General features: G+C 34.0%; 1 protein-coding gene across 2 annotated transcripts in view; it reads left to right on the forward strand.

Moving 5' to 3' along the window:
* COL11A1 (collagen type XI alpha 1 chain) overlaps nucleotides 1-27,015 on the forward strand; it is a 213,159-nt gene that overhangs the window by 78,429 nt on the left and 107,715 nt on the right. For both annotated transcript variants that reach the window (XM_065907856.1, XM_065907860.1), the window contains exons 13-26: nucleotides 1,290-1,373; nucleotides 3,649-3,705; nucleotides 7,784-7,837; nucleotides 10,739-10,792; nucleotides 10,911-10,964; nucleotides 11,144-11,197; nucleotides 12,533-12,586; nucleotides 12,704-12,748; nucleotides 17,755-17,808; nucleotides 18,234-18,278; nucleotides 18,530-18,583; nucleotides 19,029-19,073; nucleotides 25,727-25,780; nucleotides 26,895-26,939. In XM_065907856.1, the coding sequence (XP_065763928.1) occupies nucleotides 1,290-1,373; nucleotides 3,649-3,705; nucleotides 7,784-7,837; nucleotides 10,739-10,792; nucleotides 10,911-10,964; nucleotides 11,144-11,197; nucleotides 12,533-12,586; nucleotides 12,704-12,748; nucleotides 17,755-17,808; nucleotides 18,234-18,278; nucleotides 18,530-18,583; nucleotides 19,029-19,073; nucleotides 25,727-25,780; nucleotides 26,895-26,939 (753 nt within the window). The remainder of the gene's footprint in view (nucleotides 1-1,289; nucleotides 1,374-3,648; nucleotides 3,706-7,783; nucleotides 7,838-10,738; nucleotides 10,793-10,910; nucleotides 10,965-11,143; nucleotides 11,198-12,532; nucleotides 12,587-12,703; nucleotides 12,749-17,754; nucleotides 17,809-18,233; nucleotides 18,279-18,529; nucleotides 18,584-19,028; nucleotides 19,074-25,726; nucleotides 25,781-26,894; nucleotides 26,940-27,015) is intronic.

Below are 27,015 nucleotides of genomic sequence, written 5' to 3' on the forward strand. Positions count from 1 at the left end.
GATGCATCTTCTATGGAAAACAGCATGAAGGTTCCTTAAAAAACTAAAATATGGTTACCATATGGCCCAAGAGTCCCACTCCTAGGCATATATCTGGAGAATATTAAAATTTTAAAAGATACATGTACGCCAGTGTTCATAGCAGCTCTCTTTACAATAGCCAGGACATGGAAGCAACCTAAATGTTCAGTAACAGATGAATGGATAAAGAGGATGTAACATATATGCACATAATAATGGAATACTATTCAACTATTATTAATAAAAAGCAGCATGGATGAAACTATTGATTATCATACTGGGTGAAGTAAGTCAGACAGAGAAAGACAAATACCATACAATATCCCTTAAATGTGAAAACTAAAACATAATACAAATGAACTTATTTACAAAACAGAAACAGACTCACAGACTTAAAAAGCAAACTTATACTTAACAAAGGAGAAGAAAGGGGGAGAGATAAATTAGCAGATAAAAGCTACTATACATAAAAAAGATAAACAGGTTCTATTATATAGCACAGGCAGATATATTCAATTATAATAAATCATAGTAGAAGAGAATATGAGAAAGTATATAATACACATATATTCAGTATATATATAATATCAATTCTCTGTAATACCAGAAGCTAACACAACTTTGTAAATCAAATATACTTCAAAAAAATTTATAAAGCTGCCTAAGTTCTTGTGAAAAAATAGGTTTATCTATTTAAATATAATATGGACTCAAGTAATAATAATATACCTCAAGAAACTTATTCATCCTTCATTTTGAGTTGAAAATAAAAAGGAACTTTAGCATTTTATGAAGGGATACAGAAAGGATGTTTCCTAGTATAATTACTTAAGGTAAACAAACTGAATCCATCTCAAGGAAGATTTCCTCTGTGTTCACAGAGATTCTAGAAGTTTTGCTCAGAAAATAGCAGTTGCTATATAACACTATTTAATGAGTGCATTTAGAATTTTCACAAATGAGTGGATAGAGTGGATGGCATTTGTGCAGGTAAAGAAATGGATGATGGCTTATTCCAGAGTTTTCAAAAATTATGAAATTTAAAATTGTAGATTCTGTAGTCTTTTCTAAATGTGGTAAAGCATGGTCTAGAGAACCTCCATAAGAAATAAAAGGGAAATTTAGAAAAAATCAAGGTATGATTCATGATGGAATTACCTCACACTTTGTAAAATCCCAACATTTTAAGTAGTGTTTAAACTAGTAATTAAGGCACCTACGTGAGAAAGTCTGATTTTGAGCTTCTGTATGTTATTATCTTCTCTTAGTTTCGTTATGGTGGCGATAGTTCCAAAGGACCAACCATCTCTGCTCAGGAAGCTCAGGCCCAGGCCATTCTTCAGCAGGCTCGGGTAAGAAAGGATCAACGTGTAGCCCCATAACCTGACTATGTGTTGAATTAGAGTGTGTGAGGTGTGTGTGTGTATGTATCTGGAGGGTGCTACTATAATGAACAAAATTCTATGTAGTATATTGAATCTAGATGGAGAAGATGCTAAGAAAATATTTGTTTTTCCAGTAGGAATATTTTATTTAATATTGAATTTAAATGACTGGCCTTTGCAGTATTACCAAACATAATTCTTGCAAAAACACACAAACCATAACACACACATTTTCTAATTTTACTCAAAGAAGCCTTATGGTGGATTTACACATAACACCCTTTATCTTTCACATCCAGTTTTCCCTGCTAAGGCGTATGTCGTATATCGGTGATCAATGAATAGAGTAAGAGGGTAAACTTTAAAAAAATTTTTTCCACCTAATCTTAAAGATTATTTAGGATATCCCAATTAATCCAGAAATTTCAGTTTCTTAGGCATTCTTGTGTAGGAAAGAAACCTTCAAATATAAGGTCTAAAAAAAAAATGCAGTCTATGCGTGAAACATTGTAATCTATATTTTATTTTTCCCAGATTTGCTCAGTTCATACTTCATTGTCAACTAAAAGTTTTCCACACTCTGCATACATGTAGAATATAAAATTGTTTATTTTTTAAGTTTGCTCCAGTACAGTTAAAATGCAAATAAAGAAATCAAAAGAATGGATCAGGAAAGGGTTGAAAGTGATATACTACTTTTATTCATAGTATAGTCTTGTTTTCTTTTCAAGGAGAAAGGAAATAAAAGTCTTACAGTGGTATGGATATGACTTCCTGCTTCCTAAGTGATATAAATCACTTTGCCACACTCTGCATACATGTAGAATATAAAATTGTTTATTTTTTAAGTTTGCTCCAGTACAGTTAAAATACAAATAAAGAAATCAAAAGAATGGATCAGGAAAGGGTTGAAAGTGATATACTACTTTTATTCATAGTATAGTCTTGTTTTCTTTTCAAGGAGAAAGGAAATAAAAGTCTTACAGTGGTATGGATATGACTTCCTGCTTCCTAAGTGATATAAATCATTTTGGTGATAACTATTTATCACCATAAATTTATGACTGCATAAATTATATGAAAATGTAAGTCTATTAATCTGAAAAAAATGTCATTGTTTTGTTACATTATCTATAAAGACAATGAAAATTTAAAACACTTGCTTATTAGATCTTGACATGAAAGAAGTCTAAAAATATTAAATTGGTCTACTAATGGTGCATACAACTTATAAATTATATTAATTTGGACAAATTTTAGGTAATTTGAGCTTAAATAGTTTTTTAGGCCATTGAATTCCTAATTTTATTAGTCCTTTGAATCTACTTGGAAATAGGTAGCAAGCATCATAATTCCAATTTTTCAGATATTTAGTCTCAAGGATTAAGAAGTGTATTGTCAAAAATCTCATGGTGAGTCAGTAGTGTAATCTTGGAGATATTACTGTTTTCATCTCATGCACTTTTCTAATATGATTTTACATATTATTTCTATTGCAATATTATTATATCTGCTATGGTAATCTAAATATTCATCTTCAGAATCACTAATATTCAAAAATAGCACACCACACTAATTTATCTGTCAAATATATATCTTTTGACTCTAATTGTTCTAGCTTTTCAAGTACGCTAATTTCACATTTCTAATATTCAGTGTCAATAGTGCATGTAATCAGTCTATTATGCCTATGATTCTATAAAATAAATGTTTTTTTCCATAAAGCACTAAATTTGAGATTTGTTAAAATAGCTATATTATCTTAACACTTCCTGATCAATTTTGCTTTTATTTGGCTTGAATTGTCATAGCTTTTCCTAAGATACTGCTAGAAAACTTAAAAAGCATCTCAAATTGTTCACAACTGAAAGTATTTTCAATAAGAATTGCACCAACATATTGAAGAGAAATTTATGCAATATTCTGAATGTATATTTGAGTAGAAAAATGATCAGATATTAAGTTTCTTATAAGATACTAATATCTATTTTTACTTTTATCATTAGATAAATCATATAGTATAGACTGTATAAGTTACAACAGTTTAAAAAAAGTTTGATACTTACTACATCATTGTCATTCTAGAAACATGGTTCTTCAGTAATCAAACACTCTTTCTACATAGCTATTATACCTCTGTTGATTAGGCTGTTACTCAAGGGCAACTTGTACAAATAATTATTGTGGTTTAATATGCTCATCCAAGGTAGCATTCCTGAATTTGCTATCTCTTGTTTTCTAGATTGCTCTGAGAGGTCCCCCTGGCCCAATGGGTCTGACTGGAAGACCAGGTCCTGTGGTAGGTTATCCAATAAGATTTTATATATTTAAATTCCTGTATCCGTATTTCCTTGTGCAGCTTTGGTCAGGCAGTTTTCATGTCTCTGGCTGGTGAAAGTAAGGTAAATAAATAGACTTACACTTCATTTAGTTTCCATTTAAAAGAATCTATTTGAATTCAGTCCTCAGCAAATTTTAATGAAAAAGTTACAGTAGGAAGATCTCAAATAATACAATGACAAATATAATTGAATCACATATTCAATTATTAACTTTTCAAACAATATTATTTATTTGTACAATAGAGTTATTGAATTTCAATTTTACAATAAGTTCTTGAGATTTAATTTTGTTAAAAAGAATTGATTAAAGAAGCAAAAATATATGAGGCTAATGAAAAATTGTCCATAATCTTAGGAGAAAACAGGAGACATGGCTTAAACTTTAAGTTGCCTATAGTATTTCATGAATTGTTTCAGATATTAGAAAAACTGTTTTGTCTTTCAGAGGCTCTTGGAAAATGTGTTTTGTTTTTCTTCATAAGCTTTAGTTCCGTTCAGTCGCTCAGTTGTGTCCGACTCTTTGCAACCCCATGATCCGCAGCACGCCAGGCCTCCCTGTCCATCACCAACTCCTGGAGTCCACCCAAGCCCATGTCCATTGTGTCAGTGATGCCATCCAACCATCTCATCCTCCATCGTCCCCTTTTCCTCCTGCCCTCAATCTTTCCCAGCATCAGGGTCTTTTTAAATGAGTCAGCTCTCCGCATCAGGTGGCCAAAGTATTAGAGTTTCAGCTTCAACGTCAGTCCCTCCATTGAACACCCAGGATTGATCTCCTTTAGGATGAACTGGTTGGATCTCCTTGCAGTCCAAGGGACTCTCAAGAGTCTTCTCCAACACCACAGTTCAAAAGCATCAATTCTCTTATAAGGTTACTGACAAGCTAATGTGGTCTAGATATTTAAAAAATATTCTCAATATTTTGAAATTTGTGGTGTTGGAGAAGGCTCTTGAGAGTCCCTTGAACTGCAAAGAGATACAACCAGTCCATCCTAAAGGAGATCATTCTAGGGTGTTCATTGGAGGGACTGATGCTGAAGCTGAAACTCCAATACTTTGGCCACCTCATGCAAAGAGTTGACTCATTGGAAAAAACCCTGATGCTGGGAAGGATTGAGGGCAGGAGGAGAAGGGGACAACGGAGGATGAGATGGCTGGATGGCATCACCGACTCGATAGACATGAGTTTGGGTACACTCCGGGAGTTGATGATGGGCAGGGAGGCCTGGCGTGCTGTGATTCATGGGGTCGCAAAGAGTTGGACATGACTGAGCGACTGAACTGAACTGAAGGAGTATAGCAATTCACACACACACACATACACAACAAAAGATTCTTTCTAAATCATACTTTTTTAAGAGAAAAGAGCGCTGTAAAATTCCAGTCCAGTTTTACATTGATTTTAAAATTAATGGAATAATTTATAATTTAAGTATTTGTTTTTGATATAAAAAGCTTTACTATGCTTTTGATATGATCTTATATGCATAATATACTTTATTGAAATAATGGTATTTATAGAAATTATTATGCTTAACATTAAAAGTTTATTTTTGGTTTGCTGATTGGACACAGCAAAACTTTTTTATTCAAATTTGAATCAATTAAAAAGTTTTTTAATTCTGTTTTATTGACCTTATTGGGATGCTAGTTTTCTTCATGTGTTCAAGTGTTTTTTATGTATTTTTCCATATATTTATAGTTTCCATATATTTATAGTTCTTTTAATTCATTCTTGAAATTTTATCACATTTTATCTATTTTCAGGGCTATACACTCAATCATCTGAGCTCATGTGGAACATGTGTTCTGGCAATATGTTCCACAAAATTTAAATGATACATTTCTAAATGCATTATTATGTATTTATCATATAGTTTTACTGTTCTGCCTTACAAAATATAATAAGGAAACGAAAGAGTCTATGTCAGTTAACAAAGGAAGAAATAGAATTAATGCTTAGTTGCTTTTTAGTAATAACAAATTTACATCACTGAGGAAAACCACTAGTATGCTGGTGTTTTATAGATATGGGGGTGGAAGAATTATGTGTATATTTTATTAAAAGTGAAAGTTCCTGGAGCCTGAAACTTGAGACTCTGATGAGGCAAATTCAGAGTTGGAGAGGCAGATTTAGGGTTCGAATTGGCAAACTATATTTTTAATGAGTGCAGCAGGCTGAATCTCATGTTCAAGAATGTTTGGGAACACTGCCTATTGTTTAATTTTAAAATATCAGTCTAGAATCACTAAAATTAAAGGACTTTTCCTACTTATCATCCTGACAAATACAAATCTAGTGGATCTATATAGGGTAAGGACAGTGATGAACAGAATCCATGAAAGCTTGTTACACTGAGCTGTTCTGTTTTCACTAGTCATTTAGGGCCATTCACAGGCTGTTGGCAAAGGGAAAACATTAACAGTCATGTTATTACATTGCCATTCTCAATGTAATACCCACGATTAATTGATTTTACTACTTAAGTCTTTGCTATATAATGTTTTAACTTCCTAAAATATTAAAGGTAGGTATTGAGAGAAAGTAATCACGTTGTTTGTTTTCACCATTTTCTCTTCTATTTTCTTTGCTCCAAAACATAAAGTTATTACAGACTGTCAGTGATCTCAATTTTAGAGTCTAAAAATGTTTTATATATTAAGATTTTAAAAAGAAGCAAGATTTTAAGTCATAAATATTTTCATTCTTTCCATGAGCACTTCCTTTATTCAATTATTTATTTTCAATTGCTTTTATAGACAAAAGGAAATCTATATTATAAAATATTCAGGAAATCTTGAAAATGTTCTTTTCCTTATTCTGTTACTGTCAATGATTGTAGGACAATTTTTAGAATTAAGTGTTTGGGCAAAGTAATTATAATCTGCTAAGTACATAGTGCTTATATACAGATATACAATGTAATAAATTAATTAGATTATTGGACTGTTCTTTGCATTCAGTTCTGAATAATAATCTCATTTAATGTAGAACTCCAGTTTCTCTCTTGAAGAAATTTAACTGCAAAAATTCTTAGATGCTTGAAAGTCATCATTCTTGTAATCTTCAAGACTGGAATATTCATACTACTTGACTTGCCATATTTTTAGCAGTCATATTAACAGTTATTTTACTTTGGAGCCACCAGGAGGCTCTCAACACCTAGCATATTCAGGCTTTGCATAATTTTGGCCTTTTTGCACTTTGATTCAATGCAATATTTAGTAGAATCTCTATTGATTTAAGTAAATCAGAAACTTTTTAAACACACAAAGTATACTTCAGCATGAAGTAACTATTATCATTGCATTCAATTTTAATGTTCTAAAGCTCTTTAGGAGGGTGAATGGCCTAGTATTTATTTTTTAAAACTCACAGCACTTTTATAAAGTGATTTTATATTTTTTTCCAGTTAATGTGCCAGATTTTTGTTGCACTTCTTGACTTATGTAAATATTTGTGAGAGGCTTTGTCATAGGATTTATTTTTGTGGGAAAAATTAATACAGAACAATCTAGGGAAAAAATGCTTTAACATTACTTCAGGACATTATAATGATAGCAATAGCATCTGTTTTTGATGTTTTATTGCTATAGAATTCAGCATCTCAGAAATTTCTGAGTATAAAAGCATTAACATGTTTCCAAGTTGTATAAATGGATTCAGTCTGTAAAAATGTGTTTTCTCTAGTACTCCACCACAGTGTAATGATACATAATGCCTGCGTATGGTTGTAAGTGCTCTGATGGCATACACATTAAAGAATATCTCAGTGTGATCTCATGAAATTGGCTTCTGTGTGATTATCAGTAAATATAAGCTTTTAAATATAATTCCCGCATGTGAATAGTCAAAATCTGAGAAGAGACGTATTTCATTCAGAAGACTTGAAAATTTTATTGTATTAACTAATAAAATCATACTATTTGAAGAAATGTATTTTGAATAATGTTTATTTCAAGTGAAAATAGTAGGACATCACAGATTAGAGAATTACAAAATTAAATGAATATGTCTTCACTTTTTCTCTACAGGGTGGGCCTGGTTCTTCTGGGGCCAAAGGTGAGATGGGTGATCCAGGTCCTCAGGTAAAAATTAGCCTATTTCACTTATTTTATATTTAAGTTTACTTTACCTTTTATGGTAATTGAAGGGTCTGCCATTACTTCAGGAGTAAAGAAATTACTTACATTGCCTTGCAGCTCACATCAACTTCTTTAATTGAAAAATCTCTAATGGTCAGTTGGCTGCCAATAACTTGATTAATTTAAACAATATTAGAAAAAGATATAGGCTAGAATTGTAAAATCTTGATAGTAATGGGCCTTCTGAATATTAAATTGGTTTAAGATTATACAGAGGAAAGAAGAACCATTGCGATTGTACTTATAGCAGCCCTGACACAAGCCTAAGCTGTTTCTTGTGGAGACCAAATCTAATAAATTCTTTCAGAAAGGATATTTAATATATCTAAAAGAAGCTTACTTTAAGTCCCTTGTAGAGCTGAGGAAATTAAGAGAAATTGAGAACATCTGAACCAAAATTCTTAAAAAGATCTTACACTGTTTTTGTGTGTGCATGTGTGTTCGGTCTCTCAGTTGTGTCCAACTCTTTGAGGCCCCATGAACTGTGGCCTGCCGGGCTCCTCTGTCCATGGATTACCCAGGCAAGAATACTGGATTGGATTGCCATTTCCTACTTCAGAGGATCTTCCCAACCTAGGGATAGAACCCACGTCTCCTGAGTCTCCTTCACTGAGCCATCTGGGAAGCCCTATAATATATTTACATGGTGCCAAATTTAAAGTATTATTTTTCTTGAATGACAAGTAGATAGGAACATACATTATAAACACATTATGGAATATACTTATTCTAGAAAACTGAAAACAAAGTATCATGTACTTTTAAAATTCATTCATTTTTTTTAAATGAAAATGCTTCCTGGTTTACTCAATATCTATAGATTCAGATTGGCTGCAGGAGCTTTCAAGTGGTCATCTATTTGTTTCTTTTTTAAAAAATCAGTTTTATGTTAACAATATTATATTGTAAAAATGAATTTGAACACCTATGTGTATTTTTCCTAACTAGCACCAGAGTCATTTGGATATTGAACAATTACAGAACCCCAAACAGTTACTTGATATCATTTATAGTCACATCTTCTTCCTACTGCTGATAGCTGACTGACTGCTGATCTGTTCTTCACCATTACAGTTTTATGTTTCCAAGAATATCATATAAGTGAAACCACACATTATGTAACCTTTTGAAACTGTCTTCTTTCACTCAGCATAATTTGTTGCAATTGATGAGCACATCCCTAGTTTATTTGTTTTTGTTACTGAGTTAATATTCCCATGTTTGGATGCACCACAGTTTATTTTGAAATGAGATAAAACTTCCCCTAAATTGAGAAAGATATTTGAGTGACACAGAATGTGAGAGCTTTCTTTTTCATGCCTGTTAGATATTGTCATAAACGGATAGAAAACATTTGTACATTAACTGAGAATTACATAAAAAGATTGAATAAAAATATTGAAAAGTTAGGAAATCTAGCCTTTTACAATGAATTTTTGGATCAAACTCACCTTTTACAAAATGGGTGAATTTGAAAACATGCTGCAGCAATTTTCATGGTCTTTGCAGTTTTCCTTAATTTCAGTGAGATGCAGTATCAAATGAAAGATCATTTTCATTAAAAGCTAACAAAATTTGTCCTGTTATTATTGCTCCTTGCCTTCCAGCTGGGGTATAGGATAGAATTTTTTTTCTGCAGTATATTTAAGCTATATTCTTTTAATCTCTAATTATTAGGCAACTTTAATTTCATGTTTCTATAATCAATGTGTCACAGCTATCATAATAATTATTTGTAATTTCAAATGTGTGTTACATTTTCTACCACACTCATTGAATTCATATTGTTTAAACTTAAAAAGGGATGCTATGCTATGTTGCTTCAATCGTGTCCAACCCTGTGACGCTATGGCCCACCAGGCTCCTCTGTGCATGGGATCCTCTTGGCAAGAATACTGGAGTGGGTTGTCGTGCGCTCCTCCAGGGGATCTTCCCAACCAACAGTCAAGCCTGCATCTCTAAAGTCTCCTGCATTGGCATGCAGGCTCTTTACCACTCGTGCCATTGAAGGCCTATGTAATATTTCTAATGGATTTGTATGTTATCTATTATAAGCTGTGTAATTTTATTTTTAAAATGTGTATATTAATTCACAAATAAAACATTGTATGTTGATATAACATTGTACTGAACTACCTCAAGAAAGATACTGAGGATCTTAAAACTTTAATCTGAGATGGTATGGAACCAGTCAGTAATTGAATTCGAGTTCGCCATGTCATCCTCCGGAATTTTGTAGATGATCAAAAGAAACGGGTACCAGGCACGGTGCTGAACTGCAGAAGTATAATGGAGAAAAAGATTTAGTCCAAAGTTGCGGAGGTTAACAATTAAATGGGAGACTCAACTATGAAAAACAAGAGCAAAAGACAGTTACAATCAAACATGATACTTGCAATAAAAGAATAAATATCTAGGAGAAGATCTCCACAAAAGATGGAAAATTTAAAAGCAAAAGGATTGGAAAGAGAAGAGGAATGAAATGAAGTGTTTTCAGTCAAGGGAAATGTAAAACCCCAAGGTTTTGAGAGTAAATTTAGTAATTGAGAATTTTTTAAGTTTAAAATATCATTTTGCATTCCTTTTGCTTATATGTAATCACAGGTCTATATAAACTTAATAGAATACTATGACTTTTTCTGGCAAGGAGCCATGTAGAAAAATTGATTCTCTTATCTTCTTGCTTTATGTGGACTTTTATACATGAAACTATATTTTTTGTGTGTGTTAAAGTGATTAAGGTAAAACTAAGAAGATATAAAATTTTAAAACCATTTCTCTATGTGATTGAGTTTATTGATCAGGAATCCTATAAAATTAATTAAATATGATGTTTTGATATAGGGTCCACGTGGTGTCCAAGGTCCTCCTGGTCCAACAGGAAAACCTGGAAAAAGGGTATGATTTGCTTTCATTGAGCATATTGAGGGCATCTGAAATCATCAGTTATTTTCTTTTCTTTAACTCCATGCTATTTGGAATCCTTTTTGCTTAGTCATGTTCTTGGTACTATCAGGGTCGTCCAGGTGCTGATGGAGGAAGAGGAATGCCAGGAGAACCCGGGGCCAAGGTCAGGAACTCATCTCATATGTTTGTATATTCAGATCTCTTATCTCAGTTTCTCCTGAAATTTTTATATTTTAAAATAAAGTTTCTTGATATGAAATAATATTTCACATTCAAATTACAGTTCAGAAATAAGCTCAGAATATGATGTTGTTGTTGATAGTGATGATGATGATTTTACAGGGGGATCGAGGATTTGATGGACTTCCAGGTCTGCCAGGTGACAAGGGTCACAGGGTAAGACATACTATTCTATTGCTTTTTGTACAGGGATAATATAAGAATACTATGAATATTTTAAGTAGTTCCACTAAGAAATAAGAAAATTAAGTATTTGTGAACTCATGTAAATTAATACATTTAAAAGATACATGAAGAAATATAAGTAGAATTATATATGGGATATGATTATGTTTTTTTTAATTTTTTAGATATAAAATACTCATTTTACACAAATATAAGTTGAGGCAGAATCTTTATGTACATGTATGTGCACGTGCTAAATCACTTCAGTCTTTTTAGACTCTATGTGACCCTATGGATTGTAGCCCGCCAGGCTCCTCTGTCCACAATTTTCCAGGCAAGAATGCTGGAGTGGGTTGCCGTACCCTCCTCCAGGATGTATATGTATATGCAAAATATATTTACAGAACAAGCATGGAGATTTTATTTCGCCTCTAACTTTTTGATAATTACCTCAATATCTTTCTTACATTTTGTCTATGGAAATATATTCAAAAGACACTTGCAGGCAGTCTGTAGTTAATATTACAATATACTGGGCAATGTATTTTATTATACTTGTTAGATGGTTCCAGTAGATCAAGATACCATAGATTACTTCTTTGTGATAATATGTTTATAGTTCAATGCAGGAATTTATAATTTACTAGGGCTTGTTAACAAAATACAATGTTGAACAGCAATCCAATCAGTAGTTTTAGTGGGAAATTAAGCCAGGATGTGGTCTCTCAAAAAAGATCAGCTTTGTATCTTCACATTACTCTTCTTTAAAAGTTAAAAATAAAGGTGAGGCAATCTTTAGGAAATTAGAAAATGTGAAAAAAAAGAAAGATAAAGAAAAGAGTTCTATGAAAGTTTTGCAAAATGTCTAGTGTTTGCCATGTTGAAAGAAATACATAATTTTGTTTTTTTTTTTAAATTGAAGCTTCGTTAGTCTTCCAGAATTGTGCTTAATTGAGAATTATTTAAGAAGCAGAAAAAATTTAAATAAAAATCAGCAAAGGCATCCATGCACCATGAAGACTGAAGACAGTCTTCAGCAAAATAATTTTCTGTTAGTTTTTAATAATTAAATGTCTGAAAATTATTTGGGTATTTTATTTAAATCTTTTTGGTTGCAAAATTGAAAGAATGTTTTCCTTGCATACTAAATTGTAATGCCAGTCAATGCAAAATTATGACTTATCTCTGAAATGTTTCCAGGAGAGAAAATAAAGCATAAGTTTTTCTACCAAATGTTTCATTATATTTGCTAGGATAGCTGTAGGATAGAGTTATAAACATTCTGGTTTACTTCAAATTCTAATTGTATTTGGATTTCTTTAATAGGGTGAACGAGGTCCTCAAGGTCCTCCTGGTCCTCCTGGTGAAGATGGAACGAGGGTATATGAAAGTTCATTTCTTTTAAGAAATATTTAAAATTAAAACGTTAAAAAAAGCCATGCTGAAATGTTGCATTGTCTGATCACATCACTATCCTATTCATTATGTCCATGACAGGGAGAAGATGGAGAAATAGGACCAAGGGGTCTTCCAGGTGAAGCTGTAAGCAACTTTCTTTTTTTTTCTTTTTAAGTAATACCCTATTTAGGAGAAACAGTGCTTGGTGTTACATATGTAAAGTCAATAATAAATTGCAATCTTGCCTAACCTAACCAGGTAATTTGTTATGTGAAAAAACATTTAAAAAGGAAACTTGCAGCTCTTCTTTCATTAAATCTTAGAAAATTGAGAGAAAAAAAATTGGGATATAGCATCTTAACTACAAGGAGAGATAAGAAAGCCTTTTTAAGTGAATGATGCAAATAAATAGAGGAAAACAATAGAACAGGAAAGACTATAGATCTCTTCAAGAAAATTGGAGATACCAAAGGAACATCTCATGCAGAGATGGGCACAATAAAGGACAGAAATGGCAAGGACGTAACAGACACAGAAGAGACTAAGAAGAGGTGGCAAGAATACACAGAAGAACTACATAAAGAAGGTCTTAATTACGCAGATAACCATGATGGTATGATCACTCATATAAAGACAGATATTCTGGAGTGTGAAGTCGAGTGGGCCTTAAGAAACATTACTTTGTTTCTGGTCTTACATTTAGATCTTTAATCCATTTTGAGTTTATTTTTGTGTATGGTGTTAGAAAGTGATCTAGTTTCATTCTTTTACAAGTGGTTGACCAGTTTTCCCAGCATCACTTGTTAAAGAGGTTGTCTTTTTTCCATTGTATATCCTTGCCTCCTTTGTCAAAGATAAGGTGTCTATAGGTTCGTGGATTTATCTCTGGGCTTTCTATTCTGTTCCATTGATCTATATTTCTGTCTTTGTGCCAGTACCATACTGTCTTGATGCCTGTGGCTTTGTAGTAGAGTCTGAAGTCAGGCAGGTTGATTCCTCCAGTTCCATTCTTCTTTCTCAAAAGTACTTTGGCTATTCGAGGTTTTTTGTTTTTGCATACAAATTGTGAAATTATTTGTTCTAGTTCTGTGAAAAATACCGTTGGTAGCTTGATAGGGATTGCATTGAATCTATAGATTGCTTTGGGTAGTATTGCCATTTTGACAATATTGATTCTTCCAATCCATGAACATGGTATGTTTCTCCATCTGTTTGTGTCCTCTTTGATTTCTTTCATCAGTGTTTTATAGTTTTCTATGTACAGGTCTTTTGTTTCTTTAGGTAGATATACTCCTAAGTATTTTATTCTTTTTGTTGCAATGGTGAATGGTATTGTTTCCTTAATTTCTCTTTCTGTGGCAAAACACTCTCCTACATAAATCTCAGCAGGGTCCTCTATGACCCACCTCCCAGAATATTGGAAATAAAAGCAAAACTAAACAAATGGGACCTAATGAAACTTAAAAGCTTCTGCACTACAAAGGAAACTATAAGTAAGGTGAAAAGACAGCCCTCAGATTGGGAGAAAATAATAGCAAATGAAGAAACAGACAAAGGATTAATCTCAAAAATATACAAGCAACTCCTGAAGCTCAATTCCAGAAAAAGAAATGACCCAATCAAAAAATGGGCCAAAGAACTAAACAGACATTTTTCCAAAGAAGACATACAGATGGCTAACAAACACATGAAAAGATGCTCAACATCACTCATTATTAGAGAAATGCAAATCAAAACCACAATGAGGTACCACTACACGCCAGTCAGGATGGCTGCTATCCAAAAGTCTACAAGCAATAAATGCTGGAGAGGGTGTGGAGAAAAGGGAACCCTCTTACACTGTTGGTGGGAATGCAAACTAGTACAGCCACTATGGAAAACAGTGCGGAGATTTCTTAAAAAACTGGAAATAGAACTGCCATATGACCCAGCAATACCACTTCTGGGCATACACACCGAGGAAACCAGATCTGAAAGAGACACGTGCACCCCAATGTTCATCCCAGCACTGTTTGTAATAGCCAGGACATGGAAGTAGCCTAGATGCCCATCAGCAGATGAATGGATAAGGAAGCTGTGGTACATATACACCATGGAATATTACTCAGCCGTTAAAAAGAATGCATTTGAATCAGTTCTAATGAGATGGACGAAACTGGAGCCCATTATACAGAGTGAAGTAAGCCAGAAAGATAAAGAACATTACAGCATACTAACACATATATATGGAATTTAGAAAGATGGTAACTATAACCCTATATGCAAAACAAAGAGACACAGAAGTACAGAACAGACTTTTGAACTTTGTGGGAGAAGGTGAGGGTGGGATGTTTCAAAAGAACAGCATGTATATTATCTATGGTGAAACAGATCACTAGCCCAGGTGAGATGCATGAGACGAGTGCTCAGGCCTGGTGCACTGGGATGACCCAGAGAGATGGGATGGAGAGGGAGGTGGGAGGGGGGATCGGGAAGGGGAATACGTGTAACTCTATGGCTGATTCGTGTCAATGTATGACAAAACCCACTGAAATGTTGTGAAGTAATTGGCCTCCAACTAATAAAATAAAATTGAAAAAAAAAAAAAAAGAAAAAGAAACATTACTTTGAACAAAGCTAGCGGTGGCGATGGAATTCCAGCTGAGCTATTTCAAATCCTAAAAGATGATGCTGTTAAAGTGTTGCCCTCAATACGCCAGCAAAATTGGAAAGCTCAGCAGTGGCCACAGGACGGAAAAAGGTCAGTTTTCATTTCAATCCTAAAGAAAGGAAATGCCAAAGAATGTTCAAACTACTATACAATTGTGCTCATTTCCCATGCTAGCAAGATAATGTTCAAAATCCTTCAAGCTAGGCTTGAACCTGGAACTTCCAGATGTACAAGCTAGATTTAGAAAAGGCAGAGGAACCAGAGATCAAATGGCCAACATTTGTTGGATAATACATAAAGCTAGACAATTCTCAGAAAAGAAAAATCTATTTCCGCTTCATTGACTATGCTAAATACTTTGAATGTGTGGATCACAACAAACTGGAAAATTCTTAGAGATGGGATTACCAGACCACCTTACCTGTCTCCTGAGAAATCTGTATGCAGGTCAAAAAGCAACAGCTAAAACCATACATGGAATATCAGATTGGTTCAAAATTGGGAAAGGAGTACAACAAGGCTCATGCTTTCACACTTTTATTTAATTTCTATGCAGGATATATCTTGCAAAATGCCAGACTGGATGAATCACAAGCTGAAATCAAGATTGCATGGGGAAATATCAACAACGTCAGATATGCAGATGATAACACTCTAATACCAGAAATTGAAGAAGAACTAAAGAGCCTCTTGATGAAGATGAAAGAGGAGAGTGAAAAAAAGCTGACTAAAATTCTAACATTCAAAAATCTAAGATCATAGCTTCCATTCCCATCTCTTCATGGCAAGTAGATGGGGGGAAAGTGGAAACAGTGACAGATTTTATTTTCTTGGACTCCAAAATCACTGTGTACAGTGACTGCAGCCACAAAATCAAAAGACTTTTACTTCTTTGAAGTAAAGCTATGAGAAATCTACACACCTTATTAAAAAGCAGAGACATCACTTTGCCAACAAAGGTCCCTATAGTCAAAGCTATGGTTTTTGCAGTAATTATGTACTGATGTTAGACTTGGACCATCAAGAAGGCTGAACACTGAGGAATTGATGCTTTCAAATAGTGGCGCTGGAGAAGACTCTTGGGAGTCCCTTGGACAGCAAGATCAAATCAGTCAATCCTAAAGGGAATCAACCCTGAATATTCAGTGGTAAGACTGATGCTGAAGCTCCAGTACTTTGGCCTCCTGATTCAAAGAGACAACTCACTGTAAAAATTCCTGATGCTGGGAAAGATTGGGGGCAAGAGAAGAAGGGGACGACAGAGGATGAGATGGTTAGATGGCATCACCGACTCAATGGACATGAGCTTGAGCAAATTCCAGAAGATAGTGAAGGACAGGGAAGTCTGGCGTGCTGCAGTTCATGGGGTCACAAAGAATTGGACATGATTGAGTGACTAAACAACAACTTGGCATCCAAAAAACCTTATCTAGTTTTTGTTGCTGTTTGTTTCAATTTTTTATATTAATACCTCTAGAATTTTTTATTTGTTTAGGATAAACTAATCTTATTACTAGAAGAAACAAAAAATGAGGTGTTTATCAAATATAACTATAAATCTAACTATATCAAGTATAACTATAAAATATAACTATTAAGTATAAAATATGCCTATAAAATTTACTAAATTATACCATTTTTTCCATTGAATTTTACAAATGAGGAAACTGAGTCAGAAAGGTTTACTCAAACCTAGTCAAAGATCCACACTAGAAGCAGACCTCCTAGTTTTACTGCTACTTTGCCACATTATAGAACCTGTCAGTTCAAAGGCATAGCGGGTTTGTATGTGTTCGTTGCTCAGTTGTGTTCAACTCTTTGCAACCCCATGGACTATAGCCCATCAGGCTCCTCAGTTGCTTAAGTAAATATAACAGTAAACCATCCTGTTGACTTTTTTGAAGAAAGAAAAGAAGGAGGAAAAAATGGAGAAGGGGAAGAAGAGAAGAAAATGATTGCTTAAATCATAATAATTTTAAAAATCATGAAAGTGGTTTCTGTAACCTTCCTAATATAGTCATCCAGTTGTTTGTTTCTTTCTCTCAGTAGACTATTCTCTCAAGATGGAATTTACCTAAATGTAAAATAAATGAGAATCAAGACTCTTCATGTAGTCTGTTTGAATTATAAGATTTAATAAGATTCAGTGTTGCTATTCAAATTGGAAAAAGGCACAAGAGTGACTTACTTAAATCTTTAAAATATTGCTTATATTGAAAGTTTCACAAGTGATTCATATGTAATTCCACAGACTCAAAGATACAGTTTCTATATTAAAGATTCACTCATCCATTTTGGCTTTTGGCTCAATATAAACACTAGGTAATTGTGTCATACCAAATGCTATTTTAAATGCTTCTTTTGGTGTGTTAAAAGAGGATGAATAAATATTTTAATCAAAACATTGCATTAAAATGTATTTATATAAAAGACAAGGCATGTTTTGAAGGCATTTTTTTTTTTTTTTTTTTTGGATAATCTGTTTCTTTTTTACTCCTAGGGTCCACGAGGTTTGCTAGGACCAAGAGGAACTCCAGGACCTATTGGACAGCCTGTATGTATTGTTGAAAACATTCAAAATGTTCTAGGGAAAGTTTGTTGCCAGAGTCCTAAAGCCAGAGAACTGTTAAAGCTTTCAGTAGACAGCCAAAATTTCACTGTTGTAATCTAAGACCTAATGATACTGCCTATCAATTTAACTGAGTGTACTCTCTCCACCTGCTTCTTTCTTTTCTCTTCCTTTTAGTTTATGTATTTTATTGCTTTTCCCAAGACACAGTAGAAAATACTGCCAGGATGTCTCCATGGACATGGAGAGGAGAGTATAGACCTTGCTTTTTCTCTCATTTCCATTGAGTTCTAAAATGATTTTTAGTTACCCTAGGTTAGTGGGTATCATGTTATTAGGTTAGTTTTTTATATTTTCTATTGTAGCACCTGAACTTGTATTCATTCATGTATATTTTTTCTTCATTGAAGGGTATAGCCGGTGTGGATGGCCCCCCAGGACCAAAAGGGAACATGGTATGTAGAAGATATCCATAAGGTAACTCATTTCTGTAATCTAAATACTAGCAAACCATTTTTGTTGCTAAACCTAAAATTAAGGTTTCTTACAATGTTTTGCCCAATTCTTCTTCTAGCATTAATATTTTGCAAGATTTTCCAGATTCTCTAAAGGGAAACATGATATGGGGACTATTTATTAATCCAAAAGAAAAACCTATTATGTGAAATAGTTCTATTAAAGGTTCTTTTCCATTTTCCTATGTCAGGGTCCTCAAGGGGAGCCGGGACCTCCTGGTCAGCAAGGAAACCCAGGACCTCAAGTAAGTCTAAGCCATCACAGCTTTTATTGAGGTAATGGGGTTAGATGGTACCTTTAAACAAGAAAATAGACAGCCTCAAAAGTTTCTATGTAGGGCTGAGGGTTTATATGTGAATGTACAAAGCTCATTCTATTTTATTCCTTTTTAAAAAGTTTTGAACAAATTTGCAGAGGCTTTTCTTTCTTCCAAGAGTAAAATGTTCAGTGTTCATGGATTGCCAGGATACCTGCAGGAGGGTTCTGAACAGGATCACATTACAGTTCCATTGCCAGAAGAGTAGCTTGTATAAAACTCCAGTGTTGTAACATCTTCTGGAGAATGTGGGGGATATATATAGATACTCATAGCTCATTGCATGTAATATAGAGGGCTAATCATTTGCTATTTTAAAAGTGTGTTCTTATGATGTGATACTTGACATATGAAATAAATTCTTTTAAAATAGGGTCTTCCTGGTCCACAAGGTCCAATTGGTCCTCCCGGTGAAAAAGTAAGTTCATCTGTTGTCCTCGTAATGTCTGGTAAATGAGCTTGTGTTGTCAATCTTAGGGAGGAATAAGGCCTCCCTTCTGCTTTTGATATTTAAATGGCTCAGCATATAAGGAATTAATCTGGATTTAAATCATGAACGTAAGGGTGAACAGAAGCCATTCATATGTCTCTGAATTGTAAATGATAACATTTCACAGAGTTTCCATTTGGATAGTTTCCAAATATGACATTCTCAGATATATTAATTTCATTAATGTACTGATATGAGTGAGTGCTTTCTCTTTATTTTGGTTCTCCTTTCATTTCTCGTTATTTAAAACATGTAATTAGGTTTGCTTGTGACAAAGGGCTTTTAACAAGATCTAACTAAGGGAAAACTGTGATGTTATCATTGCCACCATTTTTCATGGAAAAATGGCAAATGATGTTCTTGTTAAAACTCAATATCTAGATCAAAACAAGAATGTCTTTAATTAAAGAGATGTCTTTTTTCTCCCATCTCCCCTGTCAGTTTCTTTAAGTAGTATTTTCTATTCCCTATAGTTACAGCACAGTGTTACCTGTTCTTATATAATTTTTTCTTATTTTTGCTGATTTCTAAAAATATATGATTTTTTAAATTACCAATATTATTGGGGTTAATTTCATACCATAAAATTTACTCTCTTTAAGTCTATCAGTCAATCATTTTTAGGAAATTTATAGAACTCTGCCACAATCACATTTTTAAAATATTTATACCACCCCAGAAAGAAAGCTTGCATCAATTTCTACTCCTGAGTCCACCTGCAAACCTACACAATCATGGATCTGCTTTGTATCTTTTTAGATATACCTTTTCTGACCATCTTATGTGAATAAAATGTAGGAATGAAATTAACATTTGAATTTAATCATATGAATGAATATGGTATGTGACATTTGTGTCTGGCTTCTTTTATTTGGCATAATGTTTTTGAGTTTTATCCATGTGGTAGCATATATCAGTACTTCGCTTCTTTTTGTTGCCAAACGGTATTCTTTTGATTGAATATTTTGTTTGTTTATTCAGCAGTTGAGGAACATGAGTTATGTACACTTTTTAGCTATTATGAATACTGCTGCTTTGAATATTTGTACAAAGATACCTGTGTAGACATTTTTAAATTTATTTTTGTTAGATAGTTAGAACTGAAACTGCTGGGTATATGCTAAATTCATGTTTAACACTTTAAGAAGTTTTCAGATTGTGTTTCAAAGTGGTTGTACCATACTTCCTTCCTCAAAATTTATGAGGATTTTCATTCCAATTCCTAAGAAAGGCAATGCCAAAGAATGCTCAAACTACTGCACAATTACACTCATCTCATATGCTAGTAAAGTAATGCTCAAAATTCTCCAAGCCAGGCTTCAACAATACATGAACTGTGAGCTTCCAGATGTTCAAGCTGGTTTTAGGAAAGGCAGAGGAACCAGGGATCAAATTGCCAATATCCACTGGATCATTGAAAAAGCAAGAGAGTTCCAGGAAAATACCTACTTCGCCAAAGCCTCTGACTATGTGAATCACAATAAACTGTGGAAAATTCTGAAAGAGATGGGAATACCAGACCACCTGACCTGCCACTTGAGAAATGTGTATGCAGGTCAGGAAGCAACAGTTAGATCTGGACATGAACAACAGACTGGTTCCAAATAGGAAAACGAGTATATGTCAAGGCTACATATTATCATGTGCTTATTTAACTTTTATGCGGAGAACATCATGAGAAACGCTGGGCTGGATGGAGCATAAGCTGAAGTCAAGATTGCAGGGAGAAATATCAATAACTTCAGATATGCAGATGACACCATCATTATAGCAGAAAGTGAAGAGGAACTAAAGAGCCTCTTGATGAAAGTGAAAGAGGAGAGTGGCTTAAAGTTGGCTTAAAGCTCAACATTCAGAAAATAAAGATCATGGCATCTGGTCCTATCAGTTCATGGCAAATAGATGGGGAAACAGTAGAAACAGTGGCTGACTTTATTTTTTTGGGCTCCAAAATCACTGCAGATGGTGACTGCAGCCGTGAAATTAAAAGACGCTTACTCCTTGGGAGAAAAGTTATGATTAACCTAGACTGCATATTAAAAAACAGAGACATTACTTTGCCAACAAAGGTCTGTCTAGTCAAGGCTATGGTTTTTCCAGTCATCATGTATGGATGTGAGAGTTGGGCTATAAAGAAAGCTGAGCACCGAAGAATTGATGCTTTTGAACTATGGTGTTGGAGAAGACTCTTGTGAGTCCCTTGGACTGCAAGGAGATCCAATCAGTCCATCCTAAAGGAAATCATTCCTGAATATTCATTGGAAGGACTGATGTTGAAGCTGAAACTCCAATACTTTGGCCACCTGATGTGAAGAGTCAAATCATTTGAAAAGACCCTGATGCTAGGAAAGATTGAAGGTGGGAGAAGGGGGCTACAGAGGATGAGATGGTTGGATGGCATCACCGACTCAACGGACATGAGTGAGTAAACTTCGGGAGTTGGTGATGGACAGGGAGGCCTGGCATGCTGCATTCCATGGGATCGCAAAGAGTTGGCCACAACTGAGCGACTGAACTGAACTGAACTGATCTGATCTTTCTGCAGTCCACAGGACTTTGAGAAGTCTTCTCCAGCACCACAGTTTAAAGGCATCGATTCTTTGGTGCTCCACCTCCTTTACAGTCCTGTTCTTACACCCATACATGACCACAGGGAAGACCATAGCCTTCAATACACAGACCATGTCAGCAGAGTAATGTCTCTGCTTTTCAACACACTGTCTAGGTTTGTCATTGCTTTCCTGCCAAGAAGCAATCGTCTTCTGATTTCATGGCTGAGGTTACAGTCTGCAGTGATTTTGAAGCCCAAGAAGGGGAAATCTGTCACTACTTCCACCTTCTCCCCTTCTATTTGCCATGCAGTAATGGGGCTGAATGACCTGACCTTAGTTTCTTAATGTTTAGTGTTAAGTCGGCTCTTTCACCCTCCTCCTTCACCCTCATTAAGAGGCTCTTTAGTTCCTCTATACTTTCTGCCGTTAGAGTGGTATCATCTGCATATCTGAGGTAGCTGATATTTCTCCTGCCTACGTTGATTCCAGCTTGTAACATCCAGCCTGGCATTTCTCATGATGTTCTCAGCATATAGGTTAAAACAACAGGGCTATAGCAGACAGCCCTTTTGCACTCCTTTCTCAACCTTGAACCAATCAGTTGTTCCGTACATGGTTCTAACTATTGCTTCTTGACCCACATACTGGTTTCTGAGGAGATTGGTAAGATGGTCTGGTATTCCCATCTCTCTAAGAGCTTTCCACAGTTTGTCATACTCTATACAGTCAAAGGCTTGATCATAGTTGATGAAACAGAGATAGATGTTTTTCTGAAGTTCCTTTGCTTTCTCTATAATCCTGCAAATTTTGGCAATTTGATCTCTAGTTCCTCTTCCTTTTCTAAACACAACTTGGACATCTGGAAGTTCTTGGTTCACATACTGCTGAAGCATAGCATACAAGATTTTAAGTATGACCTCACTAGCATGGGAGATGTGTGCAATTGTTCAAAGGTTAGTACATTCTTTGGTGCTACCCTTCTTGGGAACTGGGATGAGGATTGACCTTTTTCTACTCCTGTGTCCACTTCTGGATCTTCCAGATTTGTTGACTGAATGACATCATCCTTTAGGGATTTGAATAGCTCTGCTGGAATTTCATTGCATCCACTAGTTTTGTTAACAGCAGTGCTTCTTAAGGCCCTCTAGACTTCGTATTCCAGAATGCCTGGTTCTGGGTGACTAACCACACCATCATAGTAATCCAGTTCATTAAGATTTTTTAAATACAGTTCTTCTGTGTATTCTTTTCATCTCTTCTTGATCTCTTCAGCATCTACTAGGTCTCTACCATTTTTATCTTTTATTGTGTCCATCTTTGGGTAGAATGCTCCTTTGATGTTCCTGAAGAGATCTCTAGTCTTTCCCCTTTTGTTCTTTTCTTCTAGTTTTATGCACTGTTCATTGAAGAAGGCCTTCTTTTTTCTTCTACTTATACTTTGAAACTCTGCATTTAATTGGATGCACCTTTCCATCTCTCACTTGCTTTTCATTTGTCTTCATTCTTCTGCTATTTGTAAAACCTCCTCAGATAAACACTTTGCTTCTTGGCTTCTTTTTCTTTGGGGTGGTTTTGCTCACCACCTCCTGTACAATATTACAGACCGCTGTCCATAGTTCTTCAGGCACAGTGTTATCTATATCTAGCCCCTTGAATCTATTCATTACCTCTACTGGGAATTCACACAAGATTTGACCCAAGTCATACCTGGCTGGCATAGTGTTTTTCCCAGTCTTCTTTAGTTTAAGCCTGAATTTTACTACAAGAAGCTGATGATCTGAGCCACAGTCAGCTCCGGGTCTTGTTATTGCTGACCATATACAGTTTCTCTATCTTCAAATACAAAGAAGTGTAATCAATTTGATTTCGGTATTGACCATTCGATGATGTCCATGTGTAAAGCCATCTCTTGTTTAGCCCCTGCCCTTCTTCATTTTCATATCAAACTTAAGTGGTCTCTAAAGTGCTTTTTCTCTGTGTGTTTTCTATATGATTACAGTATTAAAGGGCTATTGGAAATACTTGATTTATTTAAAATGTGGCTTAGATCAGAGATTTTAATCTGGACCACTCTTATCATATCTTAGATTAACTCATCATAACCATATTATGTTTGTAATAAATTGAACTGGAGGCATGTGCCTATTAAATTTTCTATAGTAATATCATCTCTGCACTAGAGTCTTAGGAAGAATTTGCTTTTAAGGAAAGTTGGTGTATCTGAATTCTTTATGTTGAGACACAGGTAAAATTTATAGGATCTGATTCACTGCACTTCTTGTGGTAGAAAGAGAGCTATCATTAAGCACAACCTGCTTCTTTCTCTGCTTTAAACATATCCAGCTCTTGAGTTCAAAGACAGTCTCTTTCTATCAAAAGAGAAAGAACATGAAAAAAATGTGTTTTAATTGTTTTGTGTCTATGGTATATATTTTATTTTAGATTTGTGTTCTGTTTATTCTGGCTCAAGAGCCTTGTCTTTCAAAACTTGGTGAATAATGTTTTTAATCAGATTGTGCAACCCACAGTTAAATCTCACAGTTAAATATAATTTAAGTAATGTCATATATTTTTAATTCCCGATAACATTTTTATCATAAGTTATTGTTGCCTGTGCTTTTATTATACTTAGGGTAAAATATTTTATAACATTAAGTTAATTAACCAAACTGGACGACCACTATATTGCTCTTCTGACTTGCAATAACTTAAATATACTTTTATGTCCTGTGATTTAATTTATGCTCTCAGAATTTCCATCACTCATATATTAATTGCTTTACAGAAAGCAAATGATGTTGTATAACTCTTTGAGCTAAAGAAGAAATAGCAAGACACAAAATAAATATTAGTTAAAGGCAAAGACTTTGAAAATATGGCTACAGACCTGGATTCATTTATATTGCAACTCTGTGATATATTAGCATTGGTTAATTACTCAAAATTTTAGATGATGAAATTTCATGAAATTGCCTGAAAATTAAAATAGACACTATACATGTAAATATATATAATATATATTATATATTGCTTAATATAGCATATATGAACACAGCAAATTTTAACTATTTTATTAAAATCCAAAAAATACAGCATTCATCCATTTAAATTTATTGCCATTCTTTTAGGGAAATAACAAGCAGTTAAGAAAGCAGGCAAAATACTGTACTGTCATAGAGCTTCCATTTTAAAAGAAATGGATCGATTTTAACTTGATTTTAAAAAATCATCCTATAGTACAAGACTTTTAGTATTTCTAATCTACACTTAAATATATAGCAACAACAACAAAAAACCCATAGTATTATACACAAGGTCATTGTCATAGAAATATCATGTCTGTTGGAAATAATAATTACAGAAATAGTTTTGCCTTTGTTTTTTCTACATTTTGTTTTGAAGAGATAAGTCTATTGTACTGACAGCAAAAAATGATTTAAGTGAAAGGTAAAATACTGTCATAAAAAAATCAGGATTTTATAGCAGTTATTTTATAATATTAGATTTCTTGACTGTATGTGACTTTGCAGGGTGGTGAAGAGAATTGAAACTTTTAAATCCTATAAAAACGCAATGCAATTAAATTCAGTTATAAAGTCCAGTTTACTTAATTTATAGGTTATTTGTTGTTTTTGTTGTTCCATAGTGGTTTAAATGAGGCTTTCTTGTTAAACTCTGTACTATCCATATACAGGAATACAGTGCTTTTCTTAAATACTGTCCGAGAATGGAAAACTCCCTTTACATCCAGCATTTAGGCTTGCTGATGGATCCTTGCTCTTTTAATTGTTTCTAAATTCCGGCTAATGACGAGCAAGCAGAAATGGCTTGAGCTCTGAAGACTTGATAAAGTTAATTATTCTAAGTAGAAAGCCAGTTTTTCTCCCAGTGAAGGGTCGGCTTCTTGCAATAATCATTCTTAGCATGTTCCAACCGAACCAGTGACCAAATTAAATGATATCTGAAATCCTTTATGATTAAGCACAAATTAATCTGTTGAGTAAATATTCTTTTTTTCTATTCGATTAGGGTCCACAAGGAAAACCAGGGCTTGCAGGACTTCCTGGTGCTGATGGGCCTCCTGTAAGTAGTAGTTACCTGGTCATTAAAATTTCCATATTTCATTTTCAAAAATAGATTTTACATGTGTTTTAGAAGTGATTGTATGAATTCAGTAATAAAAGCAAATTGAGCCAGTAATTAAACATCAATCTCTCTAAAATTCTATTTAATCATGTAGTTTCCATACTGCAAAATCTTTAGAGCTCCCAGGGGTCTTAGGACCACTCTCTGCCAGAATCTCATATTTTTCTACCTCTCACTTTTCTCTTAGTAGGTTCTACATTTTCTATTGCTATACTTTTTGTTATGTCCTTTTCTTTTCATAGAAAATACTTTGCTATCTTCTCTTCCTTTTCAAAGAACATGTTTCTTGAGAGTCCAGGTGATACTCCTCATCTTTTGTAAGTTTCCTCAGACACCTTACATGAAAATTCATCTGTGTTCAGGAATTCCTTACTTTTCTAGAAGTATAGCAATGTTTATTATATCTTATCATATAGCAATAAATTATATAATCATGTAATATCCATGGTTGTTATTTGAAAACCTTTGTTATTTATGCTTCTTTTTTTTCTCTTGAAACTACTTACTCAGAACTAAGGTATAAAAATTTTCATTCTGCTATTGCTTGTTTTCCTTGAGTAGAGTTGCTGTGGAGCTGTGCATTTTTATTTACCTACTCTCAGTAACTTGATTAAAAACACCATTGGTGTTTATGATGTTGCTGTGTTTTAAATGCCCCATTGATATTCTTAGCTGCTTTGTAAAGATGTGAGTATAATTACTTAATCAATATGCAAATAGAAGTTAGACTGAAACACTTTTATTTAAGACTAATTGAGACCAGGGTCAAACTGTTGATGAATAATATGCATGCTTTATGTGCTTTTCCCAAACTCTGTCTCAAGTTCATTATGTCATTGGTGAAATTTGCACCAAGCCAATATAAACTTATGTTTCTTTCCAAATGCTAGTTTCCGATATTATTTAAAGTAATATAGAGTGATGCAAAATATTTAATATATTTTGAAACATAAAGAGTAAAACCTCAACATGTGGAAAAAGGGGAACAATATCATATTATATATTACCATTAATATTGCATCTCATCAGTATATATTTTTGATAAATGTAGGGTCATCCTGGAAAAGAAGGCCAGTCTGGAGAAAAAGGTTCTCTGGTATGTTACGAAGTATTATTTAAATGTTCTGTCACCTTATATCCTAGAGAAAATGCCTTGCTTTGGTCATTTCTAC

This window comes from Muntiacus reevesi, chromosome 1 (genome assembly GCF_963930625.1).
Source record: "Muntiacus reevesi chromosome 1, mMunRee1.1, whole genome shotgun sequence".
Classification (NCBI taxonomy): Eukaryota; Metazoa; Chordata; class Mammalia; order Artiodactyla; family Cervidae; genus Muntiacus; species Muntiacus reevesi.